Below are 23,913 nucleotides of genomic sequence, written 5' to 3'. Positions count from 1 at the left end.
TTACCGGGTCTGAGCACTGGAATGATGATGCTCTCCCGCCACTGCGATAGAGAGATGCCATCGCACAGGTTTCCGGTTGAAGATGATGAGGAGATGTCGCTTGTAGTCGGATGAGAGATGTTTAATCATCTGACTGTGGGTCCGATCTGGCCCACGAGCTGTGTATGGGCAATGTGTAAGGATGCTGAGGAGCTCCCACTCTATAAATGGAGCATTACAGGGTTCACTGTGACGTTTAGTGAACAAAAGGGCTTTCCTTTCCACCCGCCATTTGAGGGTGCGAAATGCTGGGGGATAATTCTCTGATGCGAAGGCTCGAGCAAAGTGCTCGGCAATTGCATTTTCATCAGTAGATAACACGCCATTGATGTTAATGCCTGTAACATCTGTCGGGGTCTGGTATCCACAAACATGTCTGATCTTCGCCCAGACTTGGGAAGGTGACGTATGGCACCCAATGGTCGAGGCGTAACTCTCCCAACACGCCTGTTTGCGTCTTTTTATAAGCTGGCAAACATAGGCACGGAGCCATTTAAAAACAATTAGGTGCTATAGGGAAGGATTCTGCTTATGTTTCTGTAGTGCTCGTCGATGCTCTTTAACGGCCACAGCAATTTCCGGCGACCACCAAGGTACTTACTTTCGCCGGGAGCACCCTAAAGAACAAGGGATCGTGTGTTCCGCCGCAGAAACAATCATTCTAGTGACCTGCTCAACTACCACATGTGGGGGAGAGTCAACGATGACAGCAGAGGTGAAATCTTCCCAGTCTGCCTTGTTTAAAGCCCATCTTTGTAGACATCTGTGGGAATGGAGCTGGAGGAGTGACATGAAGATGGGGAAGTGGTCACTCCACAGAAGGCATCGTGAGCTCTCCAGTGGACAGATGAGAGAAGTCATGGGCTGCAGAGGGATGTATCAATGGCCGAGTAAGTGCCATGAGCCATACTGAAATGTTGGGGGCCCCAGTATTTAAGAGGCAGAGGTCGAACTTAGACAGTAAAGTTTTGACATCTCTATCCCGGCCAGTAAGCACAGTGCAACCCCACAAGGGGTTATCGGCATTAAAATCTCCCCAAAACAGGAAAGGTTTAGGGAGTTGATGAGTCAGTGCAGCCAATGCGTTCAGAGGCACTGCACCATCTGGAGGAAGATATACATTCCAGACAGTTATTTCCTGTACCGTCCTTATCCTGACAGCCACAGCTTCAAGAGGGGTTTGAAGGGGCAGAGGTTCACAGCATACTTAGTTCAGGACATAGACACAGACTCCATCTGACAAGCTATTATAGTCACTAAGGCTCTTATAACATCCCCTATAGCCGTGAAAGGCAGGGGTCAACATTGCCAGGAACCAGATTTCCTGGAGGGCAATGCAGAAAGCAGGCGTAAAGCTTAACAACTGCCATAGCTCAGCCAGGAAGCGGATAAAACCGCACCAATTCCACTGGAGGATGATGTTATCGTGAGGCTGGGAAGGCATGAAACATACAAGGGAGCAGGTTACGCCTCAGGGGTCACCTGCTGCCACTGATTGAGTATTGTATCCATTCCTATTGTGGATGAGGCATCAGTGAGTTCCAGGTCCTTAGGGGATGCTGAGATCTCCACCTCATCCACAGCTGCAGAATTGGTAGGGAATGGTGGTGTTGAGGCTACCAGAGGGTCCTTTTTCTTAGCAGACTTCTTTGTTTGTTTGCTTGCCTTCTCGTTTCTCTTTAGGGTCTTGCTGGGAGGACTTCTCTGAAGTAGCTTCAGGCACAATGGAAGACAATGAAGCCCTTCGTCCAGCAGCTTTTGGCTCCTTTACCCACTGGCGAGTGTCCACTGTGGCATTAGCAGAGACCTTGGGAGAGAGGGTCCCAAGGGCACCCTTCCGCATGAGAGGAGCCAGAGGAGGTTGTTCCTTCTCCAGCTGGGGGCGAGGGGACTGATGTTCCCTGCATTTGGGGGGGGGGGGGGGACCTAGCTCCCGATGTAGGTACTTTGGAAGCAGCAGAAGATTTTCCCCCTAGCACCAAGGGGGGCAGATGTATTCGGGAGGCTTGGAGGGCCCACTGTTCGTGGCACAGAGGGTGGTAGGTCTGGTACTTGTGATCGCGATGGTAATGTAGCTGCAGCGTATGTGGATGTCAAATGAACAGGATGTAATTGTTAAAATTTACGTTTAGCATCTTGCTAAGTCAACTGGTCCAGGGTCTTGTACTGCATAATTTTCTGCATCTTTTGGAGTACTGTGCCGTCTGGCGAGCAGGGGGAGTGCTGCTCTCCGCAGTTGATACAAGTGGCAGGAAGCGCACAGGGAGTATCTGGATGCAATGGATGTCCGCAGTCTCAACATGTAACATCGGAAGTGCTGTGGGAAGACATGTGCCCGAATTTCCAGCACTTAAAGCAACACACAGGGGGGGGGGGGGGGGGGGGCAATATGGTTTAACATCACAGGGGTAAACCATCACCTTGACCTTTTCAGGCAATGAATCACTCTCAAAGGCCAAGATGAAGACACTGGTAGCAAACCTGTTGTCTTTGGGTCCCCTGTAAACATGCCGGATGAAATGAGCACACCACCATTCTAGATTAGCATGGAGCTCATCGTCAGACTGCAAGAGGAGGTAGCGATGGGAAATAATCCCCTGGACCATGTTGAGGCTTTTATGGGGAGTGACAGAAACAGGAATATCACCCAGCCGGTCACAAGGGAGTAATGCCCGGGATTGGGCTGGGGATGCTATCTGAATCAAGACTGTACCGCTTTTCTCATCTTGGACAGTGCTGTCACTTCCCCAAACTTATCCTCAAAATATTCAACAAAAAACTGAGGCTTCATAGGTAGACACGAATCCCCATCCATTCTGCTACAGACTAAATACTGAGGCGAACATGGCTCTCTTCTTTCTGTAGACCTACGTTCCTCCTATGGTGTAGCGAGGAAGGGAAACGATTTATGGTCATACCAGTCGGCATTGTATTCGTTCTTGCCCTTCTTAGAGACTGCTGGTGCTGTACGGTCACCAGCATGAGATGACTTAGTCCACTTCATTGTGGGTCATCTGCCCCGATGCTACCCACTCCGACCAGGGCCTCCCGCCACGGGCAACACCCAGCCACAGCAAAGGCTACCTGGCATGATGGCCATTGCTGGGAGTCCTAATACCCCAGGAAGATAGGCATCTACTCCTTGGCATATGTGGGGAGTTTACAGCTCAGGCATCAGCAGTGTGATTCTTGTGTTGTCAAGGGGCTACCACCAAATGGGTACATGACGGCCCCACCACAATGGACTGGCTACCGTGCTGGATATTGGGTGCAGAGGACATGGGACAATGGAAGAAGATGACATACTCCGGAAAATATCCTCGCCCAAATAGTTGAATTGCACATGGAGATGCAAAGCCATGACAAGAGGTTCCAGAGATCGCATGTAAGGGCACTAGGGATAACTCATGCGCTACCTGCGGCATCCTTCCCCATATGGCCCGCACTTCTGTAGAATTTGGAAAGTGGCAGGTCAAACCATAATATGGGACCTGAACTTATAGGGCCAAAAAGTTTGAGACTTCTTTTAGTCACCTATTACGACAGGCAGGTGCCTATCCTAACCCCAGACCTGCAGGGAGAGAGAGGGGGAGGGGGAGGGGGAGCGAGAGGGGGAGGGAGAGGGGAAGGGGAGGGAGAGGGGGAGCGAGGGGGAGAGGGGGAGGGAGAGGGAGAGGGGGAGCGAGAGGGAGAGGGAGAGAGAGAGAGAGAGTTTTCTGATTCCACAGATTTACAGAACACAATGTGTTCAGGCAGTGTCAGAGAACTGAAGGTCGCAATGAAGGTGGTAGTCTTCTCAACTCCTCCATTATTCCTTCACATCCTTAGCTCCACATCCACTATCCCCTGTGATGCCCATACTTTTTTGAGTTCTGCAATTTCAATGTCCAGAATATCATGGCACGTGACTACCCCTTTGCTTGACGTAAGTGTGTTATGCAACTTTTGTGATGCCCTAAGAAATTCCACCTGCTTTGTCTTGTTAGTCTCAACTAATACAGAACCATTTTGCGTCCACTTAGCACACTTTATGGTACCAGTAAGTGCTTCTAAACCTTTATGAGTATAGAAAGGGACACTTTTTCAAACATCCCCTCCTTCCTCTTGATCACCAGATACACATTTTTACAAGGGTGGTTCGAAAAGTTCTTGGAACAGGATAGAAAAAAAGTACTTACATCACTGAAACTTGTTTTTATTTTTCAATGTAGTCTCCTTGTAGATTAATGCACTTGGTCCAACGTGCCTTGGTCCCATCCCGAAAATGAGTTTCCTCCAGGCCTGAAAAATAGTTGTCAACTCCGGATATCAATTCTTCGTTTGAAGTGAATCTTCATCCACCAAGAAAAAATTTCAGTTTTGGGAATAGATGGAAGTCCGACAGAGCCATATCAGGTGAATAAGGTGGGTGTGGCAACAATTCATACCTTCGTACATGTAATTTTGCAATGGCGATGGCACGTATGTGCGGGCGTGCATTGTCCTGTTGGAAGATGACTTTCTTTTTTGCTAAACCTGACCTTTTTGGCAATCTTTTGTTGCAATTTGTCCTGGAAGTTAGCATAATATTCTCCAGTAATTATTTGCCCAGTGAGGAGATAATCTACAAACAGAATCCACTTCGCATCCCATAACACTGATGCCATGACCTTTCCCACCGAAGGAATTGTCTTTGCTTTCTTTGGTGACGGAGAATCAGCATGTTTCCACTGTTTTGACTGCTGTTTTGTCTCTGGGGTATAGTAGTGAACCAAATTTTCATCTCTGGTCACAAACCAGTGCAAAAAATCTTGTTCATTTCTACTAAAACGGGCCAAACATTGTTCTGATATGTCCATTCTCACGCGTTTTAGATCCAGGGTCAAGAGTCGCGGCACCCACCTTGCAGATAACTTTTTCATTTCTAATTCTTCAGTTAAAATGTGATATACCCTTTCAGACGACATCTGGCAAGCATGAGCAATTCCACGCACTTTCAATCAGCGATCCTCCATGACCATTTTGTGCACCTTTGCAATGATTTCTGGAGTAGTGATACGTCTTGGCCGACCACTGCACAGATCATCATCTAAACTCTCCTAACCAAATTTAAATTCATTTGTCCACTTGGCAACAGTTGAATATGAAGGAGCAGAGTCCCCCAGTGTACTCTGGAAATTGGTATGAATGTCCTTTGCTTTCATACCTTTCTTTACGAAGTACTTAATCACTGCTAAAATCTCGATTTTTTCCACCTTCGCAATCACTACACGGGAACAACAACAGAGTCACGTCACCGCCACAGCTTTCTGCCAACAGCACTGACGTGGCACGTGTTTACAGGCAACAGTCCAATGAATACCATGTAAACAACTCGGTGCGCTAGCGCTGACCTCTCGTGGTGATTCCGAGAACTTTTCAAACCATCGTTGTATTTATGATTCCTTGAAAGCTGTTTACTCCCAGGCGATACCCCTATCAACACTAGGAGTCAATAAGTTTGTGTTTGAGGGTCCTATCTTGGTACCACGAGCAGCTAGGGAAATAATGGTCCACTCAGATAGACCCCCTGCTTTCCTGAGTAAAACCTGTACAACTGAGATGTAGCAAGTTCCTCAGAGGTTGCCGACAAATGACTGTTCCACCTAAACAGCCATGAGCCTCCTTGTCGCACCTTGAAATTAAGAGTTTTTGAGGTTTTAACTATTCTCACAATCCAGGCAGCTAAGCCAAGATCCCCAGTCCCTGTGACACACAATATTCCACCGCCACGCTACATGGTATTTGCTGAAGCATGCCCAGCACTCACTGTTACACAGTTACAGAGGACTTGCAGCACTTACCAGCCCCCAGGTCAGGAAATTGATTTGCGAAGCCCGTACCCAGCAAACAAATACTGAGCACGCTGAGGTGCTTACCATTTAGCATGACCTGGGGGTCACATGTGGCTTATCGAATGCCACAGAAATGGCTAGCAGTGAAGCTCCATTGTGAATGTACCCTAGTGAAAGAGACAGCATCTTTAAAGAAAAAGTTGTTGCACACAGCATGTGCATATATTTGGCACAGTATGAAGAACATCAGACAATTTCAGTATGTTGTTAAATTTCCCTTGTCAAAGTGAATACACACAAATAATGTTAACTTACACTTTCCTGCATCAAGCCACATTTGACACAGTGTTATAGCCCTTTAAAATGTTTACTAATATGGTCCAAATTACAGCACATTTTCCTTTTAGACACTAGTACATTTGTCTGCAATTTCATTTTAACGCAGATATTATCTTGACCTATTAATTTTGTTTTGCCTCCTGCCATGTATTACTTATGACATTTTTCAGCTAACAATTCATCTTCTTAAATTATTGCAGATTGCAAACCTTTAACACTACCTTAATTACACTCTAAAACAAAAGATTCTTTTCACCAGAAAAGAATAAGACAAATGGGTGGGACTCAGTAGGTGTGATGTACACCTACAGACAAACAAATGACAATATCGCGAAAATAGGATGATTTATTCATGAAAAAGAACTTAATAAATTGAGCAAGTCAGTAAAACGTTGGTCCACCCCTGGCACTTTATGCAAGCAATTTTTCAGTGCAGCATTGATTGAGAGAGTTGGTGGACATCATCCAGACAGACATCACATCAAATTCTGTCCAATTGGCATGTTAGACCATCAAAACCCAGGAGTGGTTGGAGGGCCCTGCCCATAACGCGGCAAATGTTTTCAATTGGGAAAAGATCTGGTGAACTTGCTGGCCAAGGAAGGGTTTGGCAAGCACTAAGACAAGCAGCAGAAACTCTCGCCCCGTGCTGGCTAAAATTTTAAGCCCAGGATGGCTTGCCATGAAGGGGAACAAAATAGGGCATTTAATATCATCAACATACTGCTGTGCTATGAGGATGCTGCAGATGACAACCAAAGGGCTCCTGCTATGAAAAGAAATGGCACCCTCATTGTCTTCATTCTTGTCAAACCCTACCTTGACCAGCAAGGTCACCAGATCTCTCCCCATGTTAAGAACATTTGGATCATTATGGGTTGGGTCCTCCAACCATCTCAGGATTTTGACAATCTAATGCACCAACTGGACAGATTTTGGCAAGATATCCCTCAAAAGGGTATCCAACAACTCCATCAATCAATGCTAAGCTGAATAACTGCTTCCATATGGAGCCGATGTGGACCGACTCATTAAGGACTTGCTCAATTTGTGACACTCTTTTACTTGAATAAATCACCCAATTATTCCGAAATTATAATCATTTGTTTGTCTGTACATGTGCATCACATCAACCGATTTCTGTCCCATTTGGATAATTCCTTTCTGGTGTGTCTTTTTTCCCCCTTGGAGTGTAGATATTAGTTGCTTTTGGATATATGCTTCTAAATTTTTATCAGCAATTACCTGGGAATATTGGTGGCAGCTGTTGCATCATTTAATTATACTCTCAATCTATCCTTTACTGTTTATGACATATGTATCATTGTATCTTTATCATAATGCATAGTAGAATGTATTAATGTCCCCAACACTATGATGGTAGCCTGCATCCGAATTCTCTAACACCCCCCCCCCCCCCCAACACACACACACACACACACACACACACACGTATCTGAATTCAACTGTTCCTCATTCCACTACTTAGAAACATTCTGCATATTGTTTGCCAAGATGTTATACAGATTCCATCCGAATACAAGCGCTCATCTATGGTAAACTGCTTGGCCACAACCAAAGACGCAGTCCAGCAAAATGAACTTGTTAAACAATAAAGACACAGTTCAAAGTAAACACCACAACAACATTGTGCACCAATATTCTATAACAAATAGTTCCTTAAAAATTGGACTTGTCTCATTTCTTGTTTTTCTTGGGCCACTTACTATACCTAATATTTAGTGTTTTTAATTTCAGACAACTTTCTTCTCCTTCCATTAGTGACTCATGTCTTGTGATGACAACAAAGAAATTCAGCAAAAGTAGCAGATAATGTAACTATTTAAACCAAATGCCAGTTAATATTTTTGCAGTATAATTTTCAAAATCTCTTGAATTGTGAAAGAATTAAGTGTCATTATTATGCAACTGTTTTAATTAATTTCCACATTAAATGTAAACCATTACCTATGACTATGAATAATGAAACACATGCGGCCACAAACTTTGTACGATAGTTCCTTTTCCTCTACATTGTTGCACACCTTTTGTCTGATAGTTTACCCAAGATACAGGTTTGTATAAACTGAAATATCAAACCATAACAGAGTTTTCATTCTGCATGTGAACTCTCCACTCATAATCAATAATGTTTTCTCATAACGACCACAAGCTGTGTACTTAAACCAATGAACTGACATCTCAAAGGCTGGTCCAAGGTTAAATCTAGTGTGACTCGAATGATTCAAAGTGAAAATACGATGAGTGATTTCAACATGCTTAATTCAGTGACTGGACTAACCAAATTTACTCACCAACAGAACCTTCCTTCAAAAGTCGGCTGGGGATATATCTGTCCAGATATGACAGGCGGCGCGAATCTCTGTCAAGATATGATGCAGCATACGTTTGCACACCTGCAATTTTGGGAACAGAGTTATTTATGTATCAAATTTCAACATGTTAATGAAGTTAAATTACGAACTATTGCTTTCTTCAGGTAAATACATGTCATAAACATGATGAATGAGAGACTTGTGTCCACAGTCATTAATAATTATTCTTCTTTTCCCTGTTCTTTCTCCCGTATCTTTATGAGGTTGACATGTTAATTTTCACATTTGGTAATGTTAGTGGTAGAGGGTGGCCACACACATTTGCTGTTGCAGTGGAAGCTGTGACCTTGAACGCTCTGAACTGCACAAAAATGTGGTTAGAGTATAAATTGTTCATATCAGAAACAGTGGTATGAGCCATTTGAATACAAAATTAGGCATCTTAGCATAAGACACATTTGAACGATCACCTATTCAAGGTCTAAGAGAGGAAATCTGGTAACACGAAGAAACAAAATACTGATGCAACAAGACAAAAGCACAGATATTTCAATGCTGTGACTTCAAATGCCATATTAGCCTCTGCTTAAAATAATCACACTATTTGAAAAGCAATCTTTTCTACTGTCCTGATACTGTTGCATAGATATTCAAACTTTAAAGTACAAGTGTAGGATTTCAAACAAATTGTCCAAACAAAGTGGATCAGAACAATATTCACAGCCCCTAAAGCCACTTTCTTCATATCAAACTTATCTCCTGCATTACAGCAGTCCAATATCAAACACTGCAATATTGCCATTTTTAAATGATGATATCAGTATGTCTATGTCATAACCTGCCTTTTGGCAAGCATATTACAAGACAGGCTTTTACTTCAGTTCAGAAAGCTTGTTTTAAAGCACAGAGTGTAGTCTGATGATAACATGACAATTGTGCAACTTCACTTGCAGTTTTTCACACTGTAGTCTTACAAGAATCAACACTCCTCCTCATGTATAGCTTATACTGCCTAACGAAGTACACGTCAAGAGGATGGTAATATTTTGTCGTCTTGGGTTTAAATTCACTGTTCAGAAAACTTTCATCCAACAGAGTACAATTTTTTATGATCCGACCAACAAACACACAGCATCAGGCTCTTCACATAATCATGTACATCTGCACCAAGGCTATAATTAGATATCTTTTCATATGCTCTTCCATCTTTTTCCCACTTTTGCTTGCCTCCACATGAATGTTTCATAGGCATGTTGCTTAAATTTGTTTGAAACATCTGGGCCAAAGCTGCCTTGCAGCTCTTGAAATCAGATAATAGGACTTGTTAGCTAACTACCTCTCACTGATATGGCCACATTAATTGTATGGTTGGGTGTAGAGCTATGTATAAATTGTAATACAATATCTGTATTTTTCTCTCCTCTGGGAGACAGTGTGGACAATGAAGACATTTCATAATTACATTGATTTTTATCACTGTTCCAAACATTTTATTTATCCACACTCAAGTCTGTTACCTATTTGTTCACTTCTTCCACAGATTTTTGTTCCTTCTGGACAACACTATGATGATCTTCTATGTTCTTACAAGTGAAGAACACGATAATATATCTGGTAGGAATGTTATATTCAGTGTAAGGTTTGTTAATAACAGTAACTGAACCTGTGAAATTGTCCAGGCCAACCACTTTATATGCTTCTAGTGTCCACATTTGCAGATGCCCATAATGAACAGCAGTACCATATGGTCTTGTCCTTATCAAACTGTTAAGAATACATACTCTTCTAAAGTTTTTAAATGTGACAGCCTGTTTCCCTCGAAGTGACCCTGATGTCATCTTCTGCTAGGCATAATCTAATATTACCTTGCAATCTGCCGGTGCCTCATAAGATTACTATAGGAGTTCAAGCCACGATTGTAACTGTCTCCATATACATTTTCCAGTATGTTGTCATCAGTATACTGGCACTAGACTTTTAGGTGGTGATGGTTCATACTCACTTCTAGTTGAAGGGGCCTATTGCTCTGGAGATAAAAGTCTTGTACTACTGGACAAGCAAACTTTGGGTACAGGCTCTTCCTGTCTTCCTACACCTGTCCAGTATATCTTCTTGCATTTCCACATCATCCCAATTTTATCTGTGAATTATTATGCTATATAAAATATTAGTGAACGCCACATCCCCAACTCCAATCACATTTACATATACAACACATTACAACTTTGTCTCAAACATTTTGACACCATTTATGGGATTAACTCACCTAATGATACCAATATATGCTCTTCAGTCTCTACCCCACAACCTAACACACTAAAAGACAGCCCCCTATTGCATCTATACTATTCACACAACCAATACAGATGGTATTTCATGAAAGACGCCCAGGAGGGGGTCCACAGTTTGTGTGGTGCGTTTGCCGTCTGTTGCCGCCGTGTCTGCCGGCTGTCGATATGCGTAGTTCTCGAACACCAATACTTAGCGTGTGCCTCCTACATTGTGCGTCTCAGTGTACTGGTGTTTTCTTTCGAGGTTTTTTTTTAAGGTTAATTGCTTTAAATATTGTTGTTAGATGTCATTATTGCCACTGCACCGAATCTGGGGCTTTCCTTGTCTGTGTGTAGCTGGGCCTCATCCTCAGAACACCATGTGTGTGTCTTCTATGCTGTGTGACTGAGTGTTCAGGTGTTTTCTGTCATCTTTCCATTCGGTATGGTGTACATGAAGGATCAATGAGTGTTTCTTTTGTTGAACTACACAGAAATAGAATTGTATGTGGAATGTTGGCTTGAATTCATACAAAAATTTCCCAGTATGCATGTTCCCAATGATTCGACAATACACAGACTAGTGAAAAAATTTCAAGATACTGGATCTGGTTACGCAAATGAATGTCTAGAGAACCTAGTGTTTTACCCGAAAATAAATTAGACAAAACAGGAGAGGCCTTGGGAAGAAGCTCTAGAAAGTCTCTGTGCCATTTGGCACTTAAGACTGGTGTGTCAAGAGCATCTCTTCACAGTGCTGTGCACAAAGTGAAATTGAAACCATACAAAATCACAGTAGTGCATCAACTGAGGAACTCAGATACAGTTGCTCGATCTCGTTATTGCAACTGGCTGTTACAGTCTGTGCACGATGGGGAAGTTGATCCTTAAATGCTTTATTTTCTGATGAAGCATGGCTGCATTTGTCAGAGTATGTTAATTCTCATAACAATCGACGTTGGAGCTCTGAAAATCATCATGACTTACATCAACAACCTCTGCATGAGCTGAAAACAGGAGTTTGGTATGCAATTACTGCAAGATGAATTACTGGACCAATCTTTTTCCATAAAACAATAAGTTTGGACAGGTACTCAAATAATAATTTTTCCCGTGCTCCAAATGTGAATTCAACAGGAAGAAACCCTAATAACCATTACAGTGGAATGTACCCTCTGCCATGCACCTTGCGATGGTTTGCAGAGTGTAAATGTAAACGTATGTGAACAATATAATGTATCCTTTTTTTTTTTTCAAGAACCAACACCTAACGAAAAGATGTACCGATATTTCATGAAGGACAATGCAGGCCCACACATCGTCAATGCATCAAATCAGAGGTTTTTTTTACGACAGGATAGTTGTCCACCCTCCTCGTTCTCCAGATCTAAATTCGTGTGATTTTTATCTTTGGGGAATGTTAAAAGACAAGGTGTATGCAACCAATCTCCCCACACTCGAAGAGTTGGAAGACAGGGTTTCGGGTAGTCATTTCCCAGATTCTGGCAGCAGAAATTTGTCGAGTGTTTGCTAATGTGTTCAGGAAATGTCAGGCTGCTCTTACCAGAAAGTGACATCATTTTGAGCACCTACTGTAAATAAAGGCAAGCTTCAGTTAATAATATGGCAACACTCTTTATGCGTAACTCAGGGGGAGTGCGCCTGCAGCCGACTACCAGCAAATTAGTGTCCGAGACGCAGATGCAGTGGCAGCAGCCAGTGAGTGTGCCGTGCTACCTGCAGACTCCTCCCAGGAATCTTACATGAAACATCCTGTACTTTTTAGTGCAGGTATCACGTGCCACCATTGGATGGTGTTAGCAGACAACACCTGGATTTTGTATGTGAATGGCCAATAACACAGTTTTTTGGGTGAGAAATTTATATTCTACGCACATTTTGGTGTGGTTCTTAGCGTTCGTGGTCACACACTTCCTTTGATAGTAAGCGTCCTCAGCTGACAACTACTTAGCTATATCAGGGGATGTATGTATCTTACAGAATGTTTTTGAAATGATGAGCTTTCTACCCCCCCTCCCCCACTTCAATATTGTTTCATTTTTGCTCCATGGTGCAGCTGTGAATAGCCGTACAGTATGAACAACAGTTTTCATGAGAGTGTACATAACCTGTGGTATCAGGTATATGAAGTACCTCAGACACCAGGTGCTCAAATTTTCCATTAGAAATATCCCTTATGCTTGATATACACTGTTTGACAAAGAAATTGAAATACCCAGAAGATATTTATTTATTTACATTTTCTTTGCGTAGAGCCATCGTAATGATGGCTTTTGCAAACGTCAGACTTAATACTATGGTTACATTTACAAACACTATATTCCGTAGCTGTTGCTTCTTATGTGTATTTTTTTCATTTATCACATTACAACTGATATCCTAATGCCTCATGTTACAATCACTATCTTAAAATTCGTTGAAAGAATACAAACATTTTTCTATTAGAAAAGATTTTAATTTTGTTTTAAAAACATTTCCCCTGTACATTCTTAGAGAGTTTGGTAAGTTATTATACCAAATCAAACCACTGATAATATGGACTTCTATCAGTCATTTTTAACATTGTTCTGTTACGGAAATAGTTACACTTTGTTCTAGTGTTGTGATCATGTACATCACTGTCCTTGATAGCTTCTGTTGGTTGAATTATAAAAATATACATCTATATTGAAGATGTACAGAGAATATATTGTCAGATATTTCTGCTGCACAATCACTTCACAACATGAATCTCTATGTCCCATCCCATGTATATGTTTTATTGCTCTTTTCTGTAGTAGTAGTATTCTTTTTAAATGTACATCAGCTGCACAGCCCCATAGTTCAATTCCTTAATTGAGAAAGGGGTGAAAGTGTTCCGTAATATACTAATTTCAGTGCTTGGCTAGGAACTATCTTTGCGAGCTGGCTGAGGAGATATATGGCACTACTGACTTTTCCGCATACGAAATTAATGTGGTATGTCCACCGCAAATTTTCATCAACATACACACCCAGGAACTTACAGTTACCATTTTCTGTTGCAGAGATATTACACACACTATTCATATTGTTGTGGTGAGAACAGCATGTTTTAAATGTCAGTAGTTGAGATTTGGTGACATTCACCTTGAGTCCCTGATCACTGAGGTATTTTGTTACTTCTGTGATACCACTAGTAGCAAGAGATTCTAGCTCATTACATTCACTCGCGTAGAATAAGATTCACATGTCATCTGCATAGCTTACAATATGGGAGTTAATGGGTTGTGCAGAGGGTCCAAGGATTGAGCCCTGTGGTACACCTTGTAATACAGGTTCACTGGTGGACTGGGAGTTCATGATTTTATTATCTAGTTTGTATGACAATTTAGTGTTTTGCTTACAATTCAGCAGGTATGTGGTGAGAAGATTCATGGCTTTATCCCCAATACTATAAGATTTTAGCTTTTTAAGAAGTACCCTATGGTTTACCATATCAAATGCTCATCAGATCCAAAAATATACCTGCAGTCTGCATCTTCTGGTCCAACAGACAGTAAACTTCATGAATTAACTGTGTAACTGCTGTGGTTGTACTTAGCTCTTTTCTGAAGCCATGCTGAGAATCTACAAGGTTTTGTGAAAAAGGCACTTAGCTGAGAAAGGATAATGCTTTCGCATATCTTACTAAAAGTGGGAATTAATGATATTGGTCTATAGTTGGAGACATCTTCCTTACTTCGCTTTTTATACACTGGTTTCACTACACTCATTTTTAGAACTGTTGGATACATGTTCTCTCTAATGTTGCAATTAATCAGGTAAGAGGTTTAGAGATTTCTTTTAAGCACACTTTAGTAATAGCACTGGATACGCCATCCCATCCAGATGAACATTATTTCTTTAGCATGTATACTGCCCTGCAAACCTCCTGCTCATTCCCTTCCACAAATTCAAATTCGGTACACTGGGTGAGATGGCATCGGGTCTCTAACTGTGAATCTATAATACGAGTTGATTGTTCACCAGAAATGTAGTTGTTATTAAAAATATTAATATAGTATCTGGGTTTTTTATAATGTTACCATCTGTCTTATGCTGAGTGGGTCCATGTTCATCTTGTTGGGACCTTTTCACTATTTGTCAAACAGCTTCAAGATGCTTTGCTTATGTTGTCAGACTGTTCTATTGTTTTGTTGTTAATCTGCTTCCTTAGGTTAACAATTTCAGTTTTAAAAGTTTGCTTGGTCCTATTGTATTTTTCCTTGAAAACCGGCATAGTAATGGCTTTATAAAGCTGGTTTAGATCATGCATTTGCTGCCTGAGCCTAATCAGATTTGTTGGGAGTTTTAGTCTAGGATTACTTCCATTTTGACAGTGTTTAACTACCTTCTGGATTTCTCTGACTGGACAACTATATTCATAATGATGCAGTAGGGTTGAGTAGAATTCATTCCATTTCTCATCTGACCGTTTTACCAGGTACACAGAATCCCATCTCTCATTCGCTAGTTTGTGTTTAAGAGCATTAATATTTGAGGTATTCAGCATTCGTTTCTGTAGCACAATTTTTGTTATTTTAGGCACAACTGAATTTTTGTATTCTACCACCTGACAGAAGTGGTCAGAATAAAGGAAATCTAAGTTACTGTAATTTACCTTATCTATAACATCTTTGTTGATTATAGCATAATCTATTCTAGTGGAACATGTGTCCATCACTCTGGCGTCTGAGTTCACTATATTTACAAGACTGTATGAGGTCAGTACATCACTGAGTTTCAAGTTTACTATACTATTTGAGTTTGCATCTATATTAAAGTCACCTAATATAATAAGGTCATTAGAACTGGACTGACCAACAACACTACTAAGTTTATCCATAAACAGCATTACAATAGCATTTGGTGGCCTATTTACTCCAATCACTTTATGCTTTGGTAACTTAAGATCATTACTGTGGGAGTACAATACCTGTCATTTCACTTGATCCTTCTTTGGTGTGGTGTTCAAGAAAGGAAATTTTTTAAGCTTTTATGTCCTTATTTAGATAAAATGCCATGCCACTACCTTTATGGCTTTGCTACAATAACTAATGGTCATATGTCAATGTAACTTCGTAGAGGTAAACACCACTCGTCGGTATGGAAATGAATAAGAGTTGCAATTCTCTATGACAAGTAGAAAGGCCAAACCTGACAGATTTTGAAAGGGACCTCACTGTTGGTATATACATTTGGCCAGCTGGCTGAATCATTCAATAATCTGATTTGTGTGGCATTTGGGTGTGGCTTGGTCCCAAAGGTTGGACTGCTTTGGAACACGAACCAGGGATACTCAATGTCAAGGTTCCAGTCAACCACATCTGACCATCAAAAGGGAGGATCACTGTATTGAACACTAAGCACACTGTAACTCCTTTGCCTCTTCACCTGCCATTTGAAAACATGTAATGTACCTGCACCATGACCTGGGGAGAAAGCTCCAATTCTTCCAATGTTTTGAAGAGGCACAGCAGTGTTACTCCTGGATTCATGGTATGAGGAGCCATCATGTACAACTTCAAGTAGCAGCTGGTAGTGACTGAGAGACCTTTAACAACACAATGTTATGTCACGAACATCCTGTGTACTTACATGTTACCTCTTGTGCAACAGCATCGTGGTTCCATTTTCAACAGAACAATGCTAATCCAGACATGCAACATGTCTCTACGAACTGTACAAACGTGGTGTTGAATTACTCTCATGGTCAGCAATATCCCCACATCTGTTCCAATAAAACACTTATGGGAAAGGACTAGTTACAACAGTTGTGTGCCAGCTTACCTCAGGAGAGAATAATATGGCTTTAAGAAACCCTTCTCATCCAAATCAAAGCATTCATCAGGGCCAGAGTGGATACGATGTCATACTGATAAATGGAGTCAGGCATCCAAGTTCTTTGTAAATTTGACTTAATACTGTAACCACTGGAATAACATCACATAAACTCTCAAACCTAGGAGTTTCGTTTTGTTCCTTCCTTCCCTTCTAGGTGCTTCAACTTTTTGTTCAGGCAGTGTAAGTTGTCTGAGGATAATAAAACTGTAGCAGAGTGCAAATTGAAGTATGTAATGTAAAACATGGAAGATCATCAAAACTGTGGAATAAACTAATTGTCCTAGTATTAAAAGCAAAAACATTTATTTCACAGTCACATGCTTTCCATGCAAATTTTTCATTTATTCTCAGTAATTAGCATTTTAATTCATACCTAAAACACCAATAGCAACTGTGGGTAGTCTTAAATATGAATAAACTGCATGTAATGTTTTAAATTGAGAGTGATTCATGATCACAGTATGATGATAACACATTCTGTGTCAAGTGTGTTTGTCTAATTATTTTGTGGCAAGCAGATGGGATGTAGGAGTTTGGAATTCCAGAGAAGGAATATTTAACAAGGGGAGCACAAGTAGTTTAAAGATGGTTCTGGTTGGCTGACGTGGTTTTAGAAGACTAGACTTATGAGAATTATTGTCTGTTGGAACCTGATTGGTTGGAAATGTTTGTGAAAAGAAATTATGTAAGTGCAAAAATGTTGACTTAAGTAGTCAGAACACAAGTGTGATAAGTGCGCAAAGGTTTGAACCCATGGGACAAGCAGTTCACTTCCCCCAAAATCTGACTAGTTTTCACATAATGAATTCACACTTTCCATTTACTATGGGAATGGATCTCCCATGTTGATTCCCATGTAAAACTAATATGCCACCCACATTGCTAACCAGACACGTAAGAGCATTTCCTTTGTCACACAGTATCAATCAGTGCAGGACGAACCAAACAAAATACTCCGAAAGGGTTTCAGACATCTCTTGCCATCCCTGAAATAATAATATCCTCCAAAATCATCCTCCTCACTCTTACCACATCAGCACTCCACTATCCACATTATCTAACTAGTCTCCCTGCATGTTCCTGTGCAACATGTGCTCTCAATCCACAGGTGTAACTCTGTGAAAGATGTAGATGCAGTCCAATCTCTGTATTCAGCCACCATTTTCAACTGCAATCCTGTCAGTGCCATTTCTTACATAACATTAGAGAAAGGGCTAGCTATTAGCACTATCTCACATCAACCTAGATAAGTCTACAGGGTCCAAAAGTGTATATGGTCAAGAACAAACCACCTTTGCATCCCAACACTTACACTTCACAAGTAAAGATTCTGTCCTGCAGAAACTGCTCTGATAGCACAAGGTGTGTGTGAAATGCAGATGATAACTTAATTCTCTATTATAAAGATACAACAAGGAAAGAAGTTTTTCTTCTCCACTTAAGTGATTTGTGCATTGCAATTGTTATAGATGAGAGGTGTCACAAATGCACTTTGGATTGAAAATCACAATTTACATAATATTCAATAAATAAACAAAAAAGTAATTAAACCCTTCATTATTGATGGTGAAGCTGCTCTGAAGATAATACTAAAATGGTCCGATATTACTGGTACATTTCTCATGACGGCCTTATTTTAACATTAACTACCACCACCACCACCACCACCACCACCACTCGGTGCTCGATGGCTTGGTTATCAGCACCCTTGCTGAGTATGAATGGGTGTATTTTATGTAGCGAAAAAATTCATTATGTAGTCACAAAATTTAAAACAAGTGCCATAGTCATTCAACCACTGCTTAAAGTAAAAAGCAAATCTCTAGCCAAGCCATTTAATGCTCTCATATCAGCATACAAACAACATATACATAAAATATGGCACATTGTTACAGTAACGCCACACGTTTCACTTTTGACGCAGGAGGAAATTGTGGTCAAAGTGCCAGGCTCTTTATAGATCCAGTAAAAATGGTCTCATTTTGTTGAGTGAGTAGTACGTCACAGTCAGTAAGTTGTTTTAAGTGTCTGAATTTTATTTCCACTCATTTCAAGTCACACTCTTCCCCACGTACCCATGATTGTCCTTCTCACTAGTGACTTAACTGATGTCACTGAATTCTTATCACAAACTTGTTTGACTGTATCCGTCATCTCGTTACCCCAAAATCTGACCTGTCCTGTTCGGTACAGAAAACAGGGTAGCCAAAATTTTCTGTAGAAAATTTTCTGCTAGATATATTCTCTCGATGCCTTGCATAGCACTTTGTGAGTTGGAACAGTTAAGGAAAATCTTCATATGCATACATCTCATTTGCATAAGAGCCATCCAGATTGCATACAACCATGCATCCTAGACACTGAAGTCTGTTGGCAAGTGAATGCTTGGGATGCTGCCTGGAAAAACTAATGAAAAGTCACCTAAGTACCTTGCTTGGGACCATCTGCATAAACCACTGAATCATTACAGTGATTGTTTAAAATACAAAAGAATGTTTGCTGACAAAATATGCCATACCAATATCCCCCCCCCAAAAGTAATTTAAAGTTCTTCCTGGGTATGTCTATCATCCAAGAGCTGAATGCTCCACTGCTCTAGGAGAACCTTGATGTCCTATACTGTTGTCTACTAAAAGCTGTTTTGCCTGGACTCATAATGGCTTTGTGGCTCACATATGGTCAGCAACAGTCACTCTGTTGGAATGTTTGTATGTTGGAGATTTTTGGCTGACTTAGCTTTGAAGGCATGTTGCACAGTCAGGACCCCTGTCAGATAGAAATGGTGGCTCACTAACTTTGACGCAGAGGCGAGGGATAGGCATTGTTCTTTTAGCTCCTTTTGTCGGTCTGATACCTGCAGAACACATAGTTGTTTATACAGCTGTCCCAACATGCTATACAAAACAGTCCATGGTCCTGAGGCAGGGATGAGAGTAGCACAACCTTTATCAGTGACCCATCTGATTGACTCGCATATTATAGGAGCTGGTGTGGAATGATTAATGGTTTTACAAAACTCTTGCCTTGACACTTTTCTGCTTGCTTTAATTATTCACCATACTTGTGCTTTCATAACTTTGAAGACTAAATGGTTCTCTCCTGTTATTCTCACTCTGAACATTCACTGTGCCACCCATTTGTCCCTAACTGCACTACGGCATTTTCCATTCCACCATTGCCTCTTAAGCAATCCTCACAAGGGACATGTTTCTCATCATGAAGCATGCCAGATGTCGTGTCTGTCATGGTTGCTGCATGCTCTGAAGCAACATGCAACATCTCACAAAATATGTTCCGCATCATGATTTGTCTCATCATTTGGGAAGTGTCAAGACTGGAAATGGAAAGATTTGGAACTTGCATGGGTGCTGACGACCACAATGTTCAGTGCCCCACAAACCAACATTGTCATCATCATGATTTGTGACTACAGCACTCTCCAGTAGCTATTCCCAGCTGCATCTGGCACGTAAATCTAACAGATTCTCTACAAAAATAGATGCGCATAAAATAGCTGCATTAACTCTGTTAGCAACTGTGAAAGAATAGTGAAGAAAATTGCAAAGAAGAATCTGGACTCATTGATAGCTTGAACAATGAACAGTTGATAGAGGAACACTATATAATGCTGTACAACGATCTGAGAAACATACTAGCAGAAGTAATTGTCAACTCAATTAAATCTCCATCCTATTTTCAGTTTTAAACCGAATATAGTTAGTCTCATTTCTATTGTCAGATTGCACATATATAATATCCATATTCTCGATGTTATATTGACTATCATGACATTGAAGTAACATACTTCATCGCACAGATTTCAAGATTGGGATTAGTTTTGTTGTGTCTAGACAAGACAGCCTAGTCACAATGAGAGGAATCCGAAAGGCACGCGCTAAGTTACAGCAGGATGGCGTGAGGTCTGCAACAGGATACGTAATGAATGCTATAAAGAAAAGTACGTAGCTTCTGGAATACTTAACTTTAATCCATCCTTTTGGTACATCCGGAGATTGTGGCGATACAAGTGAGACTCTTTAGATACATGCAATGTTACTAATGGCGCCTTGCTAGGTCGTAGCCATTGACTTAGCTGAAGGCTATTCTAACTATCTGCTCGGCAAAGGAGCGAGGCTTCGTCAGTGTAGTCGCTAGCTACGTCGTCCGTACAACTGGGGCGAGTGCTAGTTCGTATCTCAAGACCTGCTTTGTGGTGGCGCTTGGTCTGCGATCACACAGTGGCGACACGCGGGTCCGACATGTACTAATGGACCGCAACCGATTTAAAACTACCACCTAGCAAGTGTGGTGTCTGGCGGTGACACGACAAGTTTCATAATTTCATTCGAAAGGAAGAGGAGAAATTTTCGATTTGCTCACCATCAATGGCAAAGATATCTACTGGCAAGACACTAACACGAGACAGTTCATAAAACCAAGAGATAGGTATATACACTGATCAGTGACAAAATTATGACCACCGACCTACTATCGATTTAAACCCATCCAGGCAATAGCAGCACCAACTGGCAAGGTATGACTGCTAGTCAGGCACATGCACAGTGCATGTAGTATCAGTGAGTGGGCTGTCCATGTGTAGAATGGAGAAGGCGGGTGATTCATCTGAGCTTGACCAAGGGCAGGTTATGATGATGCAGAGGCTTGACACGAGCATTTCGAAGAATCCATGACTCCTCAGGTGTTCCAGGAGTATTGTGGAGAAACACAGCTGAAACCATGTCCAGACATCATGCGGTTGGAGGCCACGCCTTTTTATAAATGTCTCCTGTCATAGGCTGGGCAGATTGATAAAACAGGACAGGCGCTGAACTACGCCAGAACTAACATCAGACTTTCATGCTCGGCAAATTACAAGTTTGTTTGTACACACAGTGCACAAAACACTCATAATAACAGGCTTTGCAACCGATGACCTGTGCATGTGCCAATGTTAATATCATGACACTGGCAACTATGACTGAAATGGGCACATGACCACCCGCACCCAAACCCCCACCCCCACCCCCTTCGCCCAGCACTGGATGTTGGCACAGTGGCAGAGCACTGCATTATCTGATGAATCCCGATACCTTCTTCATCATGCCGATGGGAGGACACAAATCCATCACTTTCAAGAGAACAGCTCCTTGACACCTGTACTGTTGCACAGAGACAAGCTGGTGGCGGCACCGTTATGCTCTGGGGTACATTCAAGTGGGCATCAGTGGGTCCAATGGAGCTTGTGCAAGGCACCATGATGGACAAAGAATATCATACATTGGTTTCAGACCACATACACCCCTTCATGACAATCATGGTTCCTGACAGCAGTGGCATTTTTCAAGAAGATAATGCGCCATTTCACAAGGCCAGGAGTGTGATGGAGTGGCTTGGGGAACACAGAGGTGAGTTCAAATTGATGTGCTGGCCACCAATTCATCAGACCTGAACCCTATTGAATACATCGGGGATGTGATTGACATGGTGTCCTTGGAATTTACAGAAATGAGGTGACCTGTGTGTGCAGATGTAGTCGAACTTACCGGCTATTAGGTACGTGGTCATAATGTTCTGGCTGATCAGTGTGTATTTCAAACAGTTTCATAACAGTGAAAACTTTCAGTGTGTAACTTCTGTTAACTTTCTGACACAGACTGTCAGTCATGTTAAGATTACTACGCACTGGGGAAACATTCTAGTCGATGGCCTATGAAGCAAGAATTGCAGCTAATACATTGATTCTAATAAATAACTTTGACTGTTGCCAATAACCTTTCTATTACATTTATAAGAAAGCCCCTCAACCTTTTAGGGGAGGGGGGATTTGGAAGGAGCTGGACACAAACGTGCTACCTTTCACACTCATGGTACTGTAACCTTCGCTACAGCTTCGATATGGCCACCGCTCCTCAATGTGGTATATACTGTGTAAAGGCTGTGTCTAAAAATTCCATTATGTTTTACTAAACTATGATAATTGTAGCAAAACCATGCACTTTTGATAGATCATCATTGTGCTGTAGCAATGAAACAATACACTTTCATTGCACACAAATTATAACATTAAATGCATCAAATACAGGAAGCCTTTAACTACTGATATGAAGTATCCTGTCTTTCATTGTAACAAATCGTACCTAAAATGACACGTTTTTGAGAGTTCACAATTTGCTGATGCTTTGAAGCAGCTTATATTCAACCACATACTCAATACTAAAAAAACATAAAATACGGAGTTTAAATTCAGAAAATTCAGTGACTCCTACATTCTGCTTGTGATGCGAAAATGATGATGCCTCTCATTGGCTGTGTTCCTCTTCATGGGACAAAAATGTGAAATGCCAGATTCTTCATTTCACACTTCGCAGTGTTGTGGAACATGGAATACCACACTGTGACATCACCATCTCCTCATCCACATACATTTTCACATACCGTGAGAGGACAGCTTTAGGGTGTTCTGAGATATTTCATGTGGATGTCTCAGCAATATGGTGAATCATGCATTCAATATAATCCCACAATTTCCAGATGCTAATGATCTTTATCAATGTGTTCCATTCTTACTAATTAATTATACAGAATCCAGTCTGCCTTGCTGAGCATCAATTTTGGTGGCTTCTTTTGTGTTCTCTTCTATTCAGAATGTGTGTCCAGGTAGGGAAGTGGTAGCTTGAGTGTGTATTGATATCCACTTGCCACACTACAATATCTGTAATGAAGGGAACAGAAGAAAAATACAATTGCAAAGAACAAATCTACGGCAGAGCTAAATTGTGTCGCTCTCTTCAGAAGACAGATATCTTCTGACACAATCGGGCTCTCAGTAATTCTATCCCGGGGCAGGTGTTGTTGGAACCCCAAAACACATTACGTGCATTAAAATGACACACAAGTAGGAATGATTTAGGGAGTTGCCCAATGAGATCTACGATAGAATCTGTATCAAGTGAGTCTTATGGTGGCAAGTACTCTGGGCAGACATTAATTTTCAGTGACAGATGGATGACAACAGCTACTTAAAGCAAGCTGGTTGAGAGTGGAACAGGTGAACTGTGCATGTATCAATAATAAATAATGCTACCCTAATCTTAGCTCTGTTGCCACTGATGTCATCTTCCCTTTGAAGAGAGAAGTTTTTAACACAAGGACATCAATCATTTTCAGTTGTCTTTCCTGCAGAGTGGCTTTTTCTGTGCTAGGAATTTGAGCCCCTCCATATGATTTTTGAACCCATTCACATTTCACTGT

The 23,913-nt window shown here is 41.4% G+C and overlaps 1 protein-coding gene across 2 annotated transcripts in view; it reads right to left on the bottom strand.

Annotated features, from left to right (window-relative positions):
• LOC126471138 (delta(14)-sterol reductase LBR-like) overlaps positions 1 to 23,913 on the bottom strand; it is a 765,587-nt gene that overhangs the window by 159,419 nt on the left and 582,255 nt on the right. For both annotated transcript variants that reach the window (XM_050099231.1, XM_050099232.1), the window contains one exon: positions 8,507 to 8,608. In XM_050099231.1, the coding sequence (XP_049955188.1) occupies positions 8,507 to 8,608 (102 nt within the window). The remainder of the gene's footprint in view (positions 1 to 8,506; positions 8,609 to 23,913) is intronic.

Source organism: Schistocerca serialis, chromosome 3 (assembly GCF_023864345.2).
Source record: "Schistocerca serialis cubense isolate TAMUIC-IGC-003099 chromosome 3, iqSchSeri2.2, whole genome shotgun sequence".
NCBI lineage: Eukaryota > Metazoa > Arthropoda > Insecta > Orthoptera > Acrididae > Schistocerca > Schistocerca serialis.
This window is presented reverse-complemented; position numbering and strand designations above follow the sequence as displayed.